Source organism: Triticum urartu, chromosome 5A (genome assembly GCF_056163025.1).
Source record: "Triticum urartu cultivar PI428250 chromosome 5A, HENAU_Tu73, whole genome shotgun sequence".
NCBI lineage: Eukaryota > Viridiplantae > Streptophyta > Magnoliopsida > Poales > Poaceae > Triticum > Triticum urartu.
In genome coordinates, this window is record NC_141877.1 from 681,868,609 (window position 1) to 681,883,942 (window position 15,334).

At 42.5% G+C, this 15,334-nt stretch overlaps 1 protein-coding gene across 1 annotated transcript; it reads left to right on the plus strand.

The window, feature by feature from the left end:
* The first annotated feature begins 4,040 nt into the window (after positions 1-4,040).
* Positions 4,041-13,917, plus strand: LOC125511671 (putative LRR receptor-like serine/threonine-protein kinase At1g51810). The gene is made up of 12 exons (XM_048677094.2): positions 4,041-4,277; positions 4,509-5,076; positions 5,603-6,111; positions 6,651-6,795; positions 8,121-8,192; positions 8,278-8,343; positions 8,415-8,495; positions 10,702-10,865; positions 10,979-11,214; positions 11,585-11,714; positions 12,874-12,933; positions 13,016-13,917. The coding sequence occupies exons 1-12, from the start codon at positions 4,184-4,186 to the stop codon at positions 13,687-13,689; spliced, it is 2,799 nt and encodes a 932-aa protein (XP_048533051.2). The 5' UTR covers positions 4,041-4,183; the 3' UTR covers positions 13,690-13,917.
* The last annotated feature ends 1,417 nt before the right edge of the window (positions 13,918-15,334 follow it).

Genomic DNA, 15,334 nt, shown 5'->3' on the forward strand with positions numbered 1-15,334 from the left:
TACTTTTCTACTTGCGGCTGAGGCAAACAAGCGGGCGGATGGTTTTATGCCTTGTCCATGTGCTCTCTGTAAGAATGGTCACAATTACTCTACGTCAAGAACCATTCACGTCCACCTGTTTAAGTCCGGTTTCATGCCCCACTATAATGTTTGGACCAAGCACGGAGAAAGAGGGGTTATGATGGAAGACAATGAAGAAGAAGAGGACGACGACAGCTATCCTGGCCATGGGTTCCTTGAATACGATGATACAACAATGGACGAAGAAGCTGAGCCGGTAATGCGGGAAGAAGCTGAGCCGGCAATGCGGGAAGAAGCTGAAGAAGAGGCATCAGATGAGCCCGTTGATGATCTAGGTCGGGCCATTGCCGATGTAAAGAGAAACTGCGCAAGTGATTTGGAGAAGAAGAAGTTGCAGCGCATGTTAGAGGATCACAAAAAATTGTTGTACCCGAATTGCGTAGGTGACAAGAAAAAGCTGGGCACCACACTGGAATTGCTGCAATGGAAGGCAGAGAATGGTGTATCTGACAAGGGATTTGGAAAGTTGCTGGTAATGATAAAGGATATGCTTCCAAAGGACAACGAATTGCCCGAGAGTACGTACGAAGCAAAGAAGGCTGTCTGCCCTCTAGGGTTAGAGGTGCAGAAGATACATGCATGCCCTAATGATTGCATCCTCTACCGCGGTGAGTACGAGGATTTGAACGCTTGCCTGGTATGTGGTGCATTGTGCTATAAGATCAGCCGCGATGACCCTGGTGATGTCGAGGGCGAGCGCCCCAGGAAGAAGATTCCTGCCAAGGTGATGTGGTATGCTCCTATAATACCATGGTTGAAACATTTGTTCCAAAACAAAGAGCATGCCAAGGCGATGCGATGGCACAGAGAAGACCGTAAGAAAGACGGAAAGTTGAGAGTACCCGCTGACGGGTCGCAGTGGAGAAAAATCGAAAGAAAGTACGGGAAGGAGTTTGCAGATGACGCAAGGAGCGTATGGTTTGGTCTAAGCGCAGATGGCATTAATCCTTTTGGGGAGCAGAGCAGCAACCATAGCACCTGGCCTGTGACTCTATGTTTGTATAACCTTCCTCCTTGGTTGTGCATGAAGCGGAAGTTCATTATGATGCCAGTTCTCATCCAAGGCCCTAAGCAACCCGGCAATGACATTGATGTGTACCTAAGGCCATTAGTTGAAGAACTCTTGCATACTAACTCGGATGAAAAAGTTTTTTATATGAAAAATCATCTACTCAAAAAGTTACATCCGAATTTAACGGGGGGAACCCCGTTAAACATTTTCAAAATCCTCAAAAACCTAATAGAAAAAAAGTTACGGGGCTTTTAAGATCTAGAGTGAAAAAAATCGAAAAAAATTCGAACAGTGGGCAAACTGTGGTCAAACAATGGTCAAACTAATTATTCTAGAATATTAGTGTTACTAAATAATTATTTCAGTTATTTTAATTTTGGTCAAATCTGGTCAAACTGTGGTCAAACTGTGGTCAAACAATGGTTAAACTAATTATTCAAGAAATATTAGTGTTACTAAATAATTATTGTTTTTTAAAACAATAGTTTCAAAATAAAACTATGAAATGTGTCACTTCATGCTCAAGCAAAATTCCTGAAGGTTAATAGGATTGACATCTTAGTATTGTCAGGAAAACAACAAGTGCAGACTTGGAGCGAGGGAGAATAGAACCCGGAAGTTAAGCGTGCTCAAGCTGGGGGAGTGGGAGGATGGGTGACTGTTCGGGAAGTTAGATGATTTGGAATGATGAGGGGTGATTAGAGGATAAATTGAGAAGTGATGAGGGGTGGTGATTACAGACTAGAGGTTAAAATAATTCAGAAATTTGAAAATAAAAAAAATTCAAAAAAAAATTCAAAAAAAAAATCATAAAATTTCCTTTAGTCCCGGTTGGTGTTACCAACCGGGACTAAAGGTGGAGCTCCACGTGGCCGCGCCCTTTAGTCCCGGTTCTGGATTGAACCAGGACTAAAGGGAGAGGCATTAGTACCGACATTTTAGTCCCGGTTCCAGAACCGGGACTAAAGGCCCTTATGAACCGGGACTGAAGGCCCTTTTTCTACTAGTGCATCCCATCACACTTTCAGGCATGTGTGAGGACCCAAAGCAAGTTTTGGTGGGAGTGCTAACCCGAAGAGCCCCACCACACTTGTAGACATGTAAGGAATAATCAATAAATAGGATTTTTTTTTCCAGATAGTTCTGCATCTCTAAACTATGAGAAATTACCACATAGCCTATAGCCACTATTTTTGTGTTGTGTCAAAATTTCACAAAATTGTCACATTCTGACTATTCAGGAATATTCATGCAACAACAAACTTGCCGAACGTTACTTCGATGTTATCGCGGTCCGTGAAGGTGGTCACACTCCGGAGGTGCGCATTGCCTCTTTAATCATGCCACCACACTTTAAGACATGTATGAGGACCCAACGTGATGTTTTGGTGGCATTGCTACTCCTCGAAGGCCCCTGAGCGGCCTAACCCTAGCCCGGTTCACCCGGAGATCTAGCCCTTTGACTTTCACCGAACGCCCTTTCGCGAATGGACTTTTCCACGTGGTTGTGGTAGGTTAGCCCATAAGAACATTTTTTCAGCCCAACCTAAAGCAAGATGCCCTCCGGATTGACCCCCCATCGCAGTTTTCCACTCTAAGTGCAGACGACCTTTGTGAGTTTATGTTACTTCTTTTTCCCGTTCTGGGTAATTTTATTAGCCCTCTCTGGGAAAGGGAAGACTTTTGTGTGGCTTCTTTTTCCCGTTCTTTGTTGGGCTCTCTGAAACATTAGAATCAAGTTCGCCATCGCTGATATTTTTCCGCGGCAACCCGCTGATTGCTTCTTCAAAATTGGTTTTCTCTTACATCAATGGGGGCCTCTCTCCAAGCCCGAGGACTGCACCATCATCGAAATGCTGGTCACGGAGCTGTGTCACCTGTACAAGTTACCTGCGAGCCGGTTTCAACCATTTCCTCTACTTATGCTTTCAGATGGCTTTTCTATTGAATTAGTGTAAGGGCTGAACTCATTCCAGATTGTTTACGATCCTTACTGTAACCTGGGATCCACAGGAACCTAAGCTGTAACATGTGAACCTTGTGGGCTTTATTAATTTAAAAGCTAGCCACTTCGTGCCTCTTCATCTAAGAAGCAAGGAAGTCGTCGCAGGCTCAACATGCACGCGGGTCTCCAGCTCGATCGAGACTGCGGTGGTTGTGTACGCTTGTAAATAGGAAGTCTCCGCTCGCAGCACGACGAAACAATAAAACACTTATTTTTCCAATGCAAATTAGCTCGTTTTATATGGTTGTTCATCCAAGTAGCTTCTGACTTGTATCCTTCACGTAGTATTTTTAATATATTTGGCAACTGGTTATATGAGATTGACCACAAGTTTAAAATTCTCCTCGGGGTGTGAACGCTTGCCATTATTTGGCCGCAGTAGGTATGTAGAAATGACAAGATTTTTAATAATAAGAGCATTTCTCTTACATAGGTTATCTACAGATGTACCGGTATGATTTGTTTATGGTCGTCTCTACACCGTGTGGAGAAACGAGGCCTGTTGAAAGAGGTGTATACATGCTTGGAGAACATGGCGAGGGATACTTCTACCTGACATGAATGACAACATGATCTTAGGGTTGGCCCTCCCACGGATTAGGCATCATACAATCTTATGATTACTATATTGTCCCACTATGCCCGTATCGTGTTTGTGACTATTGGACATGCGACCGAGCGCCATCGACGACATGCGACCACATACATGCCGATGATGAGATCGCGTGGAAATAAAACCTTCCTGTTGACGTCAGAGACTGAGACATGCGCTATTGCTCATTCTTATATCAGCCTGTAGCCGGGTTCGTGAGCGCAGCATCGTGGAAACTGCCCTTGCAAGTTGTTATTCTTTTTCCTGCCATGATTGCACCTCGTTAGAGTTTGGAATGGGGAAAGTTGCCGGCCGGCCTAATGATGAGCAAACCGGTTTTTGGCTCCTCTGCATTGTGCATCCAGCGCCGAGTCTGGTCAACCAAACCGGCCGGTATCACACTACCAAACAGTGGTAGTTGTGTTTCTCTCTGCTATATAACAGCACACGTTTGTTTCTTGCTTCACACATCCCAATAACCTTAGAGCACCACATGGCGATCGGCTTCGGTACAAAGCTGACATGGATCTTTGCGCTGCTTCTCATCCTGGTCATGGCGATTCAAGTCCGAGCCCAGCCTCCTCCCGGTAATTTTCAAATCATGTCCTCCTAGGGTTCCCTTGTTGATTTCTGCACGCACAATTCAGTTTTCTTCCGCGTGCAACTTAAAACATTCTCACATGGCTGAAATCTCATAAATCAGATTTTTTTTTACTAGCTATTGCATGTATAGCCGCCGCATATGCCGTGATCATTGCTTTGTAGACCTTTAAGTTGAAACACATGATAATGATACGTCGTTCTGTGCGTTCGTGCAGGGTTCATAAACATCGATTGTGGATTGAAAAACTTCAGTGCCTACCCTGACGCCAACTTAAATCTACGGTACGGTTCTGACGATGAATTTGTCGAGAGCGGTGAGAAGCACGAGGTTTTACCAGAGTTCATGGCTAGCACAGCAGATGATAACCAAAACACCCTGAGGAGCTTCCCTGTTGGTTCAAGGAATTGTTATACACTGCCATCCACCCCAGGCAAGAAGTATCTGTTGAGGGCCATATTTACTTATGGCAACTATGATAGGTTGAACAAGACTCAGGACGGGTCCCTGTTTCGGTTTGGGCTCCATATCGGCGTCAATTTCTGGGATTCGGTGGACTTGTCAAATTTTCCCACAGATAAAGCGGTATGGAAGGAGGTGCTCACCGTTGCTACAGGCAGCTCCGTGTCCGTTTGCCTGGTAAACTTCGGTTCCGGGACTCCTTTCATATCTTCTTTGGAGCTGAGGCCACTACTAGATACCATGTACCCTTTTGTCAATACTTCTGTGTCAGTCAGCTACTTTATTCGATTCAGATTTGGCAACATCACCGACTATGTCACAAGGTGAGACAAGTCTGCCATATCCATAATACTAGTTTTGGATTGTATCTAAAATATGCCTGTCAATGGTTGTCTTAAATTCATTTTGCTAGGTTGGCACATTTAAGAGTGTTTCCTACTTCTTTGTTTCCTGATTCCGCAATTACTTCTAACAAAAAGTACTCCCTCTGTTTTTATTTACTCCGCATATTAGTTTTGGTTAAAGTCAAGTTTTACAAATTTTGACAAAGTTTATAGACAAAAATATTAATATATGCAATAACAAACAAATACCATTAGATTTGTTGTTGAATGTACTTCCACATCATATAGATTTGTTATGCTAAATATTTATATTTTTTTCTATAAATTTTGTCAAATTTTACAAAGTTTGACTTTAATCAACTCTAATATGCGGAGTAAATAAAAACGGAGGGAGTAATATTGGGATTGCTAGATCCTACAGCAATTAGCTTTCAAGTAAATACTAACAGATTAGAATAATATTGTGCTAGCTATTTATCTGTTTTTCATTCTGTGTGCGATGAAGATACCCAACGGATAATTATGACCGTTTCTGGGAAAGCTATTCTGGGAAAAGGACGGAAGTCCAGCACTACCCCTATATCAGCCTGAACACCAGCAATAACTTGGAGAACCTCCCAGGCAACAACGACTTCAGGGTGCCATCCGCCATCTTGCAGAATGCCATGAGCATAGACGCAAACAATTCCTCCATAATAATCAGCGAGTCATCGGGAGCCAATAAAGACGCTCAAACCCTACAGATTCTCTCGATCTTTCACTTCACCGAGCTAAACGGGAGCAACCCGAACAGGAGGTTCAATATTTACAGCGCCGGTGAAGGGCTGTTCCCAGGTTTTTCCCCGTCACGATTAAAGGTGGACAGCATGTACAAGAGCGGGCTTTTCGCGCAGAAGGGCGACGCATACTTCATCTTAAACAAGACGGCCGGCTCGAGTCTTCCGCCACTCATCAATGCGTTGGAGTTGTACTCGCTTGTTTTGATGAAGAATCTCACCACCGACTCTGATGATGGTAAGATTAATGTATATACTGCACGTGCATCACACATTTGTCACGAGTACGTATTTAGCAGCAGATTCACATGAACGTCATGTATTTGACAAATGCTAATGACCTCACTGGCTCTATTCCACATCGTCACGATCTTCAGTTAAGTAATAAGGATCAAGTTTATCAACAGGTTGCACACTCAATTCCAGAGCATACCATCTTTTAAAGGTCAAATAATGCTAATGTGCCGTTGGAAAACCCTAGTTGATAAATGAATTACTAGTTCAATTTAGTCAGTTCTACACTTCTACTCCCTCCATCTCTAAATATATAGAAGACCTTTTACAGATTTCAACACGGACTATATACGGATGTATATAGACATATTTTAGAGTGTTGATTCATTTATTTTGCTTCGTATGTAATCCGTATTGGAGTCTCTAAAAGGGCTTATATTTAGAAACGGAAGAAGTACTGCTTAAATAATGTGCTTCTTAAGGTAATCTAATACAGCTACTTTATGCCGTCCATATATTTACCCTTGTCTTTCGCTGTTGTAGTAAAGTACATGAAAGACGTCAAGGCACAATACAATTTGGCACGGACAAGCTGGAATGGAGATCCATGCTCCCCAATAGAGTATTCCTGGAAAGGATTGACTTGTGACTACTCTAAGAGCAACCAGATTCCGAGGATTGTAACGGTGTAAGTACATAACCAAGACTTGTATCATATTAAATCAGAATCTAAACATTACCTAAAAAGGATTTCTCCTGCTTTATATTATAAAGCAACCATAACAACAGACATCCGAGCGAACTGATACAAACACACGTCACCACGGCACACAACACCACACACCCAAAGCAAGATACAAAGGTGCCGGACACCGTCACACCACTCGGACGACAACCAAGCAAACTACTTGGAGACGATGCAGATTGCAGACCTCCCCGTCCATCATCCAAACACACCCAAGACAATCCAAAAAGATCTGCTTTGTACCAAAAGGACACCCCTGACCGACGACCGCAGCATAGGTCACGCCTTGAACATTGCCGGAGCCGCAACAACACGCATGTGGCTGGGGATATGGGGAAGTGGGGGAGCGGACGCATCCGGACCGGCACACCTCTGTGTTAGTGACGGGTGGCCCGAGCACGTCGCGGCGCCCATCCCTCTAGCCAACCTCCCAACCGGACACACCCCTGTGCCGTCCCACCTCAACGGACGACGAAGAAAAGCGCAAAGCCACCGACGCAGACCCGGCAACCTACAAGGAGAACCCCAAGGACTTCCGCCAATCGCCAAGATACTCACCGGGGAGACAATCTGCACTGCCGCCGTCGCCCAGCCGGCGGAACGCCTGGAGACTGACCAGCACGCCCACCTGCCACTGCCGCTGTGCCTCCACCACCACCAACCACTGGCACAACAGGGGTGGATGCCCACAGGTCGCGCCACAATCAGCCCGTGCCGCCTGGGCCCAGATCTGGCCGTCTGTCGCCGTCGAAGCCCACCACGCACCACCGCCGCTGCAGCCCCTTCACGCAGCCGCCCACAACTTGCGTCTCCGCCACCCACAACTCAGCACCACGGCCCGACCCTGAGGCCCGTGCCTGGCAGGAGGGGAGGGTGATTTGTGAAGTCAAATCATTCCGACGGATTCTCGATCCGTTTTTTTTCACCGGGTGTCAGAATCTAAACATTGCAACTCAATCTTTTAAAGATTTAAAGTGCATTACATTGCATCAACCTTAAGTAATTTAACGCTCCACAGAAGTTACCTTTTCGTTGGCATGCTGCAGCAGATATGTTCTTTTTTTTGTTTGTAATAAATATATCAGAATGGATAAACCTGACCCCATGTCCTAAGATCTTGAAAATACATGTAATTCAGTAGAAATATTGAAAGAAGCTAGTATAAAACTGAACCACAGAAGGACATTTACATATTCTTTGAAAATACATGTTAGCTCAATGCTGTCACTTAATTAAAGGTACATGAATTAACATTAGTTTTTTTACAGCAATCTTTCTAGCAGTGGACTAGGTGGTGGACTTGCCATATCATTCATGAACATGACATCATTACAGAACTTGTAAGTGGTGCCCACAACATAATATTGATAGGCTAGAAAGAATACGTTGTCGTATTTCGTGATCCTAAGAAGAAAACGTATGTAGGGATTTATCACACAACAATCTGACGGGAGCTATTCCAGACTATCAACTAAATTCACTTAAAGTTCTGTAAGTCTCTGATTACATCTATGGCTGATGATATAAATTTTAGATGAATGATTCTAACTATTATTTTTCAGTAACTTGTCAAATAACAAGCTAGACGGACCAATCCCTGATTCTATTCTTCAACGAGTCCAGGCCGGTCAGCTGGACTTAAGGTTTGGCATGCTTTGTTGCACAATTTCTTATTAGATTTTCTCGAATGAACTAAACAACTGCACCTGAAAAGAATTAAGCTCAAGCTAAGTTTGGTTATCATAGAAAAAATTAGGTTTAGAAACAACCTTTGCACATTACTGTAAGTGCATTTGTTAAACGAAAAGTCTAACGCCCACACGTGTGGGCGTTTGCATCTCGCCCACACGCGTGGATCCGCGTCCGTTTGTGAGCGCACGAATCTTGGCATGTTTCTAGTGCCACGTAGGACTGGGTTGGTGTGTGGGCATTCACCCGGTCGCCCACACGGCCGTTTCACCACACAGGAGGGGCTGGTGTGTGGGCGTTCAGCAGTTTGCCCACACGCCACTTTCCACTCACGCACAAGGGCTGGTGTGTGGGCATTTGCCATTTCGCCCACACGCCCGTCTCATCTCCCACACCCAAGTTGCCACTTGCCATGTGTTTTGCAGTGCACATGGCAATTGCCCTAGTGTGCTTTATAAGCAGGTGGCAACTCTCTCTTTTTTCTTACCCGAACATCTCAGTTGCCATGTATTTTGCAGGGTACACGACAACTGCCTTAGTGTGCTTGTAAGCAGATGACAACTCTCTCTTTTTTACCCGAACATGTTCTTTTGCCATGTCTTTTTTAGCGCTACACGTCAACTGCGTAGTGTTAGTAGGTGGCAACTCCTAAGGTTTTCAAATCATGGCAACTGTAGTAAACCAGACCATACATGGCAACTGCCTAGTGTTAGTAGGTGGAAAACCCCTAAAGTTTTCAAATCATGGAAACTATAGTAAACCAGACCATACATGGCAACAGCCGCAGTTGCTAAAAAATGGCATTTGGAACTTTTGACATGATATGGCAACTGCAGTTGAGCAACCATGGCAACTGTAGTTGTCCGACATGGCAACCGTAGTTCAGCGACATGGCAACTGCAGTTAAACGAACATGGACGAGGGTCTGGACCATGGCAACTGCGGGCGCGCGGTGACTGTCACGCGGGGCGTGCGGGACCACGAGGTACGAGGCCTGACGTACGGGGCGTGTGGGCGCTATCTATTTTCGCCCACACGCACGTGTGTGAGAGGGATCGGGAGGGAAAAAAAGAGATGTGTGGGCATTACTTGTTTTGTCCACACGTAGATGTGTGGACTGTTCCTCTTATACACCACACAAAATGTGTGGGCAGACTCTCTAACGCCCACACGTGTGGCACTTATCGGCGTCCTTTGTTAAATTAGATGTGAGTTTGCCTTTCTCTGCCCGCTGTTTGGCTAGTGCCATACTTGTCGTGTATCACACTTTTCTAGCACCATGCGACAACAACTCCACTTGTCGTATACATAAACTCTTGGCAAATCCTCTATTCTTAGATAGTTACAACCCACTATCTATTTTTCCTTTTCATGGAGCTATGCCACATCATCAAGACATGTATGTGGTCACAAGTTACAATTTGTGCACTAATCTATTCATGCAACCATGCCACCTCAGCAATCATGCATGGATTTGTTTCACTAATTTTCAACATAGACTGTCATGTTACACATTTTTGTTGTTTTGTACCATGAACTACATATATTTGTACGTTAGACGCTTGGGGCAAATCTATGTAGGTCATGTTACACACTTTTGATAAAAATGGCACCATGTTTGACTTCAATCGAATAGATTTCCCTTTTTATATAACATTATGTTACATGCTTCATATACTTTATTGTTTTCAATAGTTTTAGTCTTTTAACACCCCGTTTGACCGAGAGCATTCTTAAATTTGTTTTCACAATAGTTTTTGGCTTTTAACATCTATTTATGCATCTATTTTACAAAGACTCCCGCAACAATGCTCGGGGCATCATCTAGTTAAAGTTATGGTGGCCAACTTGGGTGCACCGAAAGCTCGTCCGCGCATTTATCGATCCAAACATGCCCTTAATTACGTGCATTGGCATCCAATATATATATACATGCTTTATCATCTAGGTCTATTAAAATGGGAGGAAGCTAAGGACCTAGTAGTAACTCCACATGGTTTAGAAATCATGTAGTTTGTTCATTCCAAGGGTTGAGTTTTGTACAAGAACTATTTGCAAATTAGTCATCTTTGAAAATAGACTGATGTTATAATCCTAACTTTGTAGAGCAGCTAAGATATTTGAGCTGATTTTGATGTATGTTGTTAATTGTCTCATTAGATTAGAAGGCAATCCTATATGCTCAAACAAAAAAGATACATACTGCTTAGATAATACGAAGAAGAGGAAAACCACACCTATCTTGCTCATCGCAGTGATAGTTCCCGTGATACTGATATCACTCGTAGTAGGAATGTGCATACTCTGGAAGTTATTTTGGAAAGGTAAAATAAAACTATACACTTTAAATTTCCTTCCATCAATGCGAAGGTGGTGCAAATTTCACAGAAATTCTAGACCTAAGCTTGCATGAAAACAAACCCTCTTCACCTTGTAGAGAAGTCAACATACAATGAGGATTATGCTATGTATGAAGAGGAAAATCCCCTACATATTGACATTAGACGGTTCACATATGCGGAGTTGAAGCTCATAACAAACAACTTCCAAACAATCGTTGGAAAAGGAGGCTTTGGTATTGTTTATCATGGCATACTGGAAAATGGTGATGAGGTAGCTGTTAAAGTGCTCATGGAGACATCAATAGCAGAGTCAAAGGACTTCCTCCCTGAGGTACAATACGGATCCAACTAGGCCACATGACTATTTTGTCCAAGACAAAGTTAAAGTATGCAAGTTATATAAAACCATTTCCACAACCTACATTTGTTATATACAAAAAACTAAGATATAAAAAATAGAGTTTAAAGGCTAGAGATACGTAGATGCAATAACCATGAATATTAACATGATGTTATATATAGGATTGAATTTTGTTCTTTCATATGAATGTCTACAAAACCCCTATTGATTTTTAACATATTCAACACACTATAAAGAGGATACCCTCATCGTGCATTTGCAAATTCCACGATGTTAGTTCACCAGATGAAGCATGTGGCTTCAACTCTAGAAATGCTGGTAACTATATCGACTATCGCAGGTGCAAACCTTGTCCAAAGTTCATCATAAGAATCTCGTGACTTTAAAAGGATATTGCCAGAACAAGAAGTGCCTAGCACTCGTTTATGACTTCATGCCCGGTGGAAATCTTCAACAACTTCTAAGGGGAGGTTTGTATCTTAACTTTTACTAACGTTCTTGTCAAGCATAGCTGACTTAGGTACAACAAACCTAACTTGCAGCTGCAGTTAGTTATTCCAGTAAGTTATATTTAGATGCTACAAAAATCAAATGGACCTGAAGTCAATTAAATCAAATGAGTCAAGTAAACCCAAAATATGTTCAGTATTAAAACCAAATTAACCATTTCATGGTTCTACTGCCTACAAAACCAAAAACTACACAACTACCGAGATGCAAATAGTTTTCACTAAGCAGTGGGAATCACTTACTTTGCAAATTTTATCAATATATTGTGTTCCATAGCATAACATAAAATTTTACATGTGTCTTAAGTATAAAATAAAATTCTAAAATCAAACTACTCTAGCTTTGATATGGTAGTATAATCAGGATTTACGTGTTCAACTATCCATGTTAAAGGTTTACTCCCTCCGTCTCGGTGTGTAAGCCATTCGCGTAGTTCTAGGTCATCGATTTGAGGAATTAAATATGTGTTATATGTCATTAAAAGTATATCACTAGATTTGTACACAGATGTAGTTTCTAAATATATATTTTTTGTCACATATAATACATATTTAGATAGGTAAATTGTCGACCTAGAACTATGCGAATGACTTATACACCGATACGGATGTAGTAGTTGATTTCCTAAACTATTATGGCTTTTAGTCTATATGGTTGAGTTGCTAGACCGGATTTCAGATATTCTTTTAATGTCATCACCATCACATGGACATCAATATTTTTCTAACAAAGTGACGGCACCACAATTACAGTCTTAGAGTCATACGTTCATAACCATTGAAAGATAATCTCAAATTATAAATATATATATATATCTTTCAAAGGTAGTAAGAAACAAAGCAAGTAGAGAGGTATGTATTACAACAATACTTTAGTAGCTTGGTTCGATTGTTAATCGGATTTGTATATATAAATGCTCTATGAAGAATAGGAAAATCAGTGGTATCTTGAAGGTCAAAGTGCATGTTTATGCATGTCTTAGATATTAGTATACCAATTGTTACTATGGTTAATCATTGTGTTTGTAACCACCATTTGCTAGTTTAAATATGCGAAAATTTTAAAATACCTAGCATTTATCAAACGACACATACATTAATTTGGTATCAACTAATGCAGGAGACATATGTAGTTTGAATTGGGAACAACGACTTCATATTGCACTTGATGCTGCACAAGGTCCGCATTTCAGTTGTGTATTTTCCTTTAGGTCATGTATGTATGTGCCTATTGACGAACTACAAGTTTTAATAATCTATAGGATTAGAGTATCTACATGAGTTATGCACACCATCAATAGTGCACAGAGATGTGAAGACCCCAAACATTCTTCTGGACAAGAACCTGGTGGGAATAATATCGGACTTTGGGCTTTCGCGGGCTTTTAACGATGCTCACACACACATATCAACTGTTGCTGCTGGCACTCTTGGCTACCTCGACCCTGAGTACCATGCAACTTTCCAACTCACTGTCAAGACAGATGTTTACAGCTTTGGCATTGTCCTCTTGGAGATCATCACTGGCCAGCCCCCAGTATTAATGGAACCTCAAACCGCCCATCTACCGAATTGGGTGCGCCAAAATATAGCTAAGGGAAGCATTCACGATATTGTAGACAAGAGGCTATTGGACCAGTATGATGCCAGTTCTGTTGAGAGTGCCGTAGACATTGCCTTGAACTGCGTCGAAAATGCTTCCATCGACCGGCCGACCATGACCGAGGTTGTTTCAAGGCTCAAAGTGTGGCTACCGACGGTTTCAAGCGAAAAGCACTCTATTTCCGGGATTCCCCAGTCTAAGAAATCCATGGATACAGAAATTCGAAAGCAGTTCGAGATGATGATATCTGGTGTCAGCAACGACGAGAGCTCCTTCCAGTCTGGTGATACTAGTGGGCTGCTGACAGGAGTAGGCACGTTTTCTGGACGGTGAAAGGAAGATGTCCTCTGACTTATTGTTGCATCTGCTTAGAGAAGTTTGGTAATTTTTTCAAGTGTGTTGGCATTGATTTCTATAAACTACAATGTAGTAATTTTTAGTTTCTAATATTTCTCATGTATTCTTGTGGGATCGTTTGAGTAAGGGATATTTTTATAAAATACAAGTAGGCACGTTTTTATAAACTAGAAGAAATATATTTCGATTCTAACCTTTTTATTAGTGACCGTGTGTGAAATGAGCGTCAATCTATGAGGATTTCTCACCAAATGGTCATAATGCACTTGGGAGAGTCAAAACACTAAAACTTTACAACAATCTCCCCGATAAAGGTCATACTTTCTAGCATGAAATTGTCGTAAAATGGGGCAGCACAGTTGATGACCTGCAAGTGCACAGGGCTGTTGTAACACTTTCGTGATAAGCGAAGTGGCGAACCCACAAGGAGCAAATAGGAAGGAAATACAAACCCTGTAACTACGCTTACACAGTTATGTACACACCCAAACCGTAGTTTGGAAATAGCCTATTATAGTAAGTTGCTAGGAAGACAAATAGAGTTTACTAAACTACAAAAAAGAAATAAAAGACAAAAAAAATAAAGAGACTAAACTAAGGAAAACAGCGCTTGAGTAGTAAACGTTCTCGATGAAATCAAAGTCATCACAACAAGTATGACGTTGACAAAAATGGTAGACATGGCTCTCTAATTGTATCACTAATCCACTTGTATATGATCTCGCGGGGGCGGTGTCGTGGTTCTAAGTCTGACAGTAGAATAGGGGTTACGTAGGAGGAGGCAAGATCCTAGCTACGATGAGGTTGTGCACACAAGATTTACGAGTTCAGGCCCTTCTCGGAGGAAGTAAAAGTCCTACCGCTCGGTGTCCGGAGGCGGTCGACTGGATTATGCGTGAAGTTACATGGGGGTGCGAACCCTTGTGCTAGTGGAGGGGGGTGGCTTATATAGAGTGCGCCAGGACCCTAGCAAACCCACGTTACAAGGAGTTCAATGTACATTAAGGTGAGATGTTACTGGTAACGCCAGCAATAAAGACATATAAATGATCATTGAGACTACGGAGTGAACGCCTGACCGTTGCCATCCTGAGTGACTTTAGATCTTCTGTACTCCGAGTGGTTTCTGGTATGGTCGAATGATTATATCTTGGTCGAATGGAATTGGGTTATCCGAGTGGAATTGTTGGTCGAGTGGGTTGCACTCCGAGGTGATTTCAGTCGGTAGATGTTGTTGTTCTTTGAATGTCTTTGACTGTAGGGCAGTGTCCTTGGGAAGGGTGTCTAGGTTAGTCCTATTACCCTACCCTAGGTACATGTCATCGTCATTAGCCCCCGAATGGATTGAGATCCGAGTAGAGAAGAAGTTGGAGATGGTTCCGACCTGATTTTTATGCTTCAGAGGCATTCTACTTGGGTCGGCGAACCATGCTGAACCTTTAACTTCATTTTCAGTCGCCTTGATCCATTCAGAGTTTGTCAAGTGAACTTATACTGATGTGCTTCGACTGTTGGAATGGTACAAAATCTTTGGCGCAATTGGTTGCACTGTCATTCCCGGATCTTATGGGATTCGAAATTTGGAGAAGCGCACGGGTCGGAGGGCACCATAGTAAACGGA